Here is a 6235-nt window from a genome sequence, read left to right as displayed (position 1 = left end):
ACTAAATTCTTTATGACCCAAAGGAATGCTTGTAACAAAGACTTAAAAGAAAATGTCTGTTTCTGTCAGTGATTTTAATTAAAAATGTTTGTGATAGCCTACTACCTTTTAACAAGTTCGGTAAAGTTGGCAAGATATTCACAGATTCGACTTTTCTGTATCAATAGGCTAAATCACGAGAGAGAGAGAGAGAGAGAGAGACAGAGAGAGAGAGAAAAAAAAGTTTTTACAACACAATTGACGCCTCTTTTCTTTGGTATTGATGTATAAAACGACTTACGTCACAATTCCCTTGTTACGGAATTCTCAAGACAAAAGCTTTCCTCCGACACTCTGTTTCCCCACTGCCCGCCCATGAGGTCTGAGAGACACTCGTCCGAAGGGACCGCTCTGCAAACGTTTGCACTTAAACTGCGAACGACAAAAATGTGTGGAAATAAATTGTTTACCGAGCAACTAAAATAAGCACTAACGTCACAGTAAACGCTGTTGTAATTATATTTCAAAAACCTTAAACTGGTGTATTAAACGCCAGCAGGAGTAGCCAGTGATGTCGTGAACCGGTATTTATTGTGACACTTAAGGGTGTGTTGACTGTCAAGTGTATAGGCCGGAGTTTGTAGGGGGCGGCTAGGTGGTGGCATCCTGCGCCCCAGGACTGAGAGCCAATAAATGGATGTAGAGTGTTGAGCTATGAATAATAATATAAAATTAATATAGATTAACATTTTCTGCATTTATATTATGTATGTATTGATATATTCTTTTTAGTGGGTTTAGAAATAAAGTACGGTTTGTTGGGTTAAATGAATTACTTAAGTCCCATATGTCATCCCGGAGTCGCGGAGATAGGGGTGCTTTCTTAAGCTTGAGAAGGACATGAGAAGGGACTTCGCTTTGTTATTTTCCAGGCTTTAGCAGATGGTTTTAACACAGTAATTCGTTTGTTATTCTTTGAAAACTCGGCGTAATAACAAATGGGTTGGACTGAGTCATTACGTCGCGACCTGAATTGGAACAGGCCGATTTGAGAGATCGGCCTTGCCGTGTGCGCTGCGGTGATTCAGTATTTAGTTAAACCAAATACACAAGGCTTATTCACCCTTGCGATGCGTAGTGAACACGACCACCCCTGAAAGGATCTTAGTGAAATTGTGGCTGATCAGCATCGTCGGGAATTTACTCTTTAGAAAACTTAAAGATGGGGACTGTGCCATAACCATGAGCGCTAAGACTGACCTGGATAGTTGCCCCCGCAAAACATTTCAGCAAGATTATATAGGCCTGTGTGTCCCACATTTCTGTCGGATGACCCTGCACAACCAGCAGCATGCCCAATAAGTTAGGTGAATTTATGATCAAGATCTTTTGCCTGCCAACAGGCTGTATAACTTTTTGTGCATCAGGGGAGATGGACCCTCAGGAGCCAGAGAGGCGAATGAATTGGAGATTTGGGACCTGAAACTGGGAGAATCAAAAAGCCACCCGTAGTGAGGTCAAGGTGGAAGCTGAACGCGTCAGTGTTATGAGGGCACAAGGACACCAAAGTTCAGCGAATGTAGCAAAGGAAAGACAGTTTGACCAAATTAGACAAGGACCACACACGGAGGGAGTGGTGAGAATCAGTGGTCATACTCATACTACAGAGACACATCAGAGTTATAAACACTCCTCACCTGCTCCAGAAGAATCTCCCACACCATCAGATCACACAGACAGTGAGAGAGTGTGTGTCTCTGTCTGCTCCAGGACCTCATGTGATCATACTCATACTGCAGTATAATGACTTCAGAGAGAACGACAGACACAGAGTGAAATATCTGCTGAACCTCTTCAGTGAGCAGGCCATGAAACACACTATAGTGCTGACTACTGATGAAGAGCCACGCAGACTCATGTCTCTGCCTTTTAAGAGCACAAATAATGCTATTCATGATTTAATAAAGGAGTGTGGAGGAGGACATCTACAGTTTGATACAGTAAACACTAGACGGCGCTCTGAGTTGTTCAGAAGAACAGAAGAGATACTCAAGAAAGAACATGAAGAATTTCTCCTCTGTAACATGTATGAGGATGGAGGTGATGGATCATCAGTGGATGGAGATCTGAGCAGATCTGGAGCTTCAGACAGAGAAGAAGAGAAAGAGAAGAAGGACTCTGATCTCAAAGAGAGCACAAAAACAGCAAGTGATGGAGGAGGTTTGTCAAAGTCTATTTTTTTTTTCAGGATAATGCTGGATCATGAAATACTTTTTTTGTCCTTTAATAGTTACAGTGTAGTAGAGACAGAAACTGACAGAAAAATGAAGAAAAACTGAGTCTCCTGCAGCACTATTGCATGACTCAAATACTATTTATTCCATTTAACAATGGTTTTTGTTTAAAAAAAAAACTTCTAAAATGTTTGTAAGGAAATTAAGACATAAACAGAATGACAAAGTATGCTTTAAGGGTACATTTGTGGGTAAATTTTCTTCTCTTTTTTTTTTTTCTTTTTGGAGCTTGATGGTAAAAATTATCATTCTGCTTCTAAAGTGTGATGAAAGCAGCCTGGACATGCTGCTAAAAAGCTCCTTTTGTATTTCATGATGTAATCAAAGACAATCATATGTGTTTGTCACAACATGTAGGTAAATGATGATAGAATTTTCAGTTTTGGGTGAAAATATTCCTCTAAAGACTAAGTTTACACAGTTTGTATGCACGTTGTCAGAGATCCAAACATAGACAGCAAATTCACCCGAACAGTAAGTCAGTAAAGTATTGCAAGGTAGACTTCTGTTACTAAAAGAATGTACTGCAATATAATTATATTTTACAATATATTTTTGTTGTTGTTTAAGGAAGTGATTTGGTATCAAAGCTGAACTGAGTCTACTGTCTCTAATCTTGTTTCAGTGACGACTGGAAAAACAAAGCTGAACATCGTGCTGTGTGGAAATAATTCAACACTCAAGAACTCAGTGTCTAGAATATTTAGAGGGATAATAATTAAACCAATGAAGGATCTGTCTCTTCAGAAAGAGATGAGTAATGTATGTGTAAAGAAAGAGGGAATGATTCATGGACAACAGATCAGTGTAATAGAGCTTCCAGCTCTCTCTCGTCTCTCAGAGGAGGAAGTGATGCGTCAGACTCACCGCTGTGTGTCTCTCTGTCACCCTGGAGTTCATGTGTTCATCCTCGTTACTCCTGTCACTCCACTTAATAATGAAGACAGAGCAGAAATGGAGAAGATTAAAAAGATATTTTACTCACAAGAGCATTTCATGGTGCTTTTCTTTACTGAACTCACTGTTGACAAAAGTGTGAATGATTTTGTAGAATCCACAGAATCTCAGAGTGTTGTGAGACTCTATGGGAGCTGGCACACTGTGATGGGGTTAAAGGACCAGAGAACCTCTCAACAGATCTCAGCCCTGTTTAATTATATAGAGAGCATGAAGACTGAACCCTAATCTCTTCAGATGATTATGAGAGCTCCAGAGAGGAGAGTCAGACATGAACTAGAGGAGAAACTGAGAGTGAAAGACAATGAAATCAGAGAGTTACAGAAGAAGATCAAGACACTGGGTGAGTGCATTCATTTTCTGGATCTGGCCGAAATTGATATGCGACTAATTTTCAATTACTTCAGTTAATTAATTAATCGGCACATCATGTGGTTAATTAGATTAAAAACTGTAATCTTTTGACAGCCTTAATTATAAGATATTAACAGCTGCTATTAAGATTGTGATAAATAATGCACTGGGGTCACAATTTGTCTGGAAGTAAATAAAGTAATCTTCAGATTTGATCCACAGAGAATTTGGCCTAAATGAAATGATTACTTAAAATAATAATAGTATATTTAGTTGTATCCAGTAGTTTTATATGTGTTTTATAATCATAGGTTATATATTACATCTTTCTCATCAGTTTTTCCACATGAGTGTGGATTCAGCAAAGACTTGTGAATGGTTTTTAGTGGAAAACTAGTAAAATACAGTGCAGTCGTGATTACAGTAATTCAAAAACATGATGTGATTGCAGCATTAATCTAACTAAAGTTCAAATCACATGTTTAAACGAGTTTATTTCTTTGACACAGATCCAGAGGGTGTGAAGCTGAATCTGCTTGTGTGTGGGAGTAACAGAGAATTGAAATCCTTCATATCAAACCTGATCCTGAAGCAGAGCGAGAGAAGATCAGAGCTGAGCTCAGAGTGTGTGAGGAGAGACGTGGAGCTTGATGGACATCAGATCAGTCTGGTGGAGCTTCCAGCTCTCAATCAGCTCTCAGAGGAGGAAGTGACTCTCTGCTGTCTATCTCTCTGTCATCCTGGAGTTCATGTTTTTCTCCTCATTATTCCTGATGCTCCAATTAATAATGAAGACAAAGCAGAAATAGAGGAGATCCAGAGGATTTTCAGCTCAAGAATCAACAAACACATCATGATTCTCATAAAGCAGAATTCAGAGCCTCAGACAGAAGAACTCAATGAAGAAACACAGTCTCTCATTGAGAGACCTGGAGGACGACATCATTTCATCGACCTGAACACACAAGTGTCTGCGCTGATGGAGAAACTGGAGCAGATGGTTGAGGAAAATAGTGGTGTTTGTTTCTCCACAGAGACATTGATGGAGGCACAGATGGAAAAACTGCAGAAATTAGAAGAAATGAAGAAGAGAGTCCATTCATTAGAGACGTGGTTTCAGTCACAAGGTAATGATCAGAAAACATGCATTGATTAATCACTTTTCATGATTGCTGAAGTCTATATATATTCTGAGTTCCAAAGAAATAATGTTCAGCACATGATGCTTCAGAATAAAATATACATAATATTCTCTGATGATCTGGATTATTTATAATATTCATTTAAATATATATATTTTCTTTGATCTATCCTTAGGTTCAAGAGAAAGAGAAGATGAACTGAGGATTGTGCTGCTGGGAAAAACTGGAGCTGGGAAGAGTTCAACTGGAAACACCATCTTAGGAAGAGAAGCATTTATATCAGACTTTTCTGAAGAGTCTGTAACTAAAGTGTGTCATCGAGAGAAAGCTGAAATCAACGGCAGACACATCACTGTAATCGACACTCCAGGACTGTTTGATACTGAACTCAGTACTGAAGAAATACAGAGAGAAATCAGCAACAGCATCTCCATGATCCTGCCTGGACCACATGTGTTTCTCTTACTGATTCCACTCGGACGATTCACTCAAGAAGATAAAACAGCAGTGAAGATCATCCAAGAGACTTTTGGAGAAAACTCTTTAAAGTACACCATAGTGCTGTTTACCAATGGAGACAAACTGAAGAACAAAACCATTGATCAGTTTTTGGGAAAACCTGGATCTGCTTTGAATCAGCTGATTAAAGTGTGTGGAAACAGATTCCATGTGTTCAATAATGAGACTGAAGACCGAACACAGGTGACTGATCTACTGCAGAAGATAGACAACATGGTGAAAGAGAACGGAGAGAGTTACTACTCATGTAAGATGTTCAGAGAGATGGAGAGAGAAATACAAGAACAACAGAAGAACATACTGATGGAGAAAGTGGAGCAAGTGAACAGAGAAAAAGAAGAACTGATGAAGAAACATGAAGAAGAGAAAAAGAAGATGAAGATGAAGATAGAGGAAGAACGACAGAATCATGAGAAAGAGAAAAAGAGAAGAGAAGAAGAATTTATTGAGAGAGAAGAACGATATAAAACAGAGATAAATGAAAGAGAAGAACAAGAGATGAAGATACGAGAGGAGCTGAAGAGAGAACGAGAGGAGATGAAGAGAGAACGAGAGGAGAGAAGAAAAGAACGAGAGGAGAGAAGAGAGGAACGAGAGGAATGGATGAGAAACAGACACAACAGGAAAGACAAAGAAGAGAAAAAGAGGAGGAGAGAAGGAGAAAGATAGAAAAAAAAGAAAAGATACATGGGATGAATATTATGAGAAACTAAAACGAGAGAGAAAGAAAGAAGACTGAGAGAGAGAGAAGATCTTCAGTTTAAAACATGAAGAAGAGAGAGAGAGAATGAAGATGATGATGGAGGAAGAAAAACAGAAGCGTGACAAAGAGAGAGAGAGAAGAGAAGAAGAATTTTAGGGAGAGAGAAGAACAATATAAAAGAGACATTAAAGACATCGAGAAACAAGAGAGAAAGGAGCTGAAAAAGAGAACGAGAGGAATGGAGAAGAAGAAGAGTAAGTCAAAACAATAGTGAAAGTGACATGACA

General features: G+C 38.9%; 1 protein-coding gene across 1 annotated transcript; it reads left to right on the top strand.

The window, feature by feature from the left end:
- Positions 1–1664: 1664 nt before the first annotated feature.
- On the top strand, positions 1665–5848 carry LOC122134944 (GTPase IMAP family member 8-like; the record flags this gene model as incomplete). The annotated part of the gene is made up of 3 exons (XM_042712274.1): positions 1665–2199; positions 4094–4711; positions 4902–5848. Coding segments are annotated over exons 1-3 (1917 nt in total), but the record flags the coding sequence as incomplete, so codon positions are not given.
- Between the last annotated feature and the right edge of the window lie 387 nt (positions 5849–6235).

This window comes from Cyprinus carpio, chromosome A22 (assembly GCF_018340385.1).
Source record: "Cyprinus carpio isolate SPL01 chromosome A22, ASM1834038v1, whole genome shotgun sequence".
NCBI lineage: Eukaryota > Metazoa > Chordata > Actinopteri > Cypriniformes > Cyprinidae > Cyprinus > Cyprinus carpio.
This window is presented reverse-complemented; position numbering and strand designations above follow the sequence as displayed.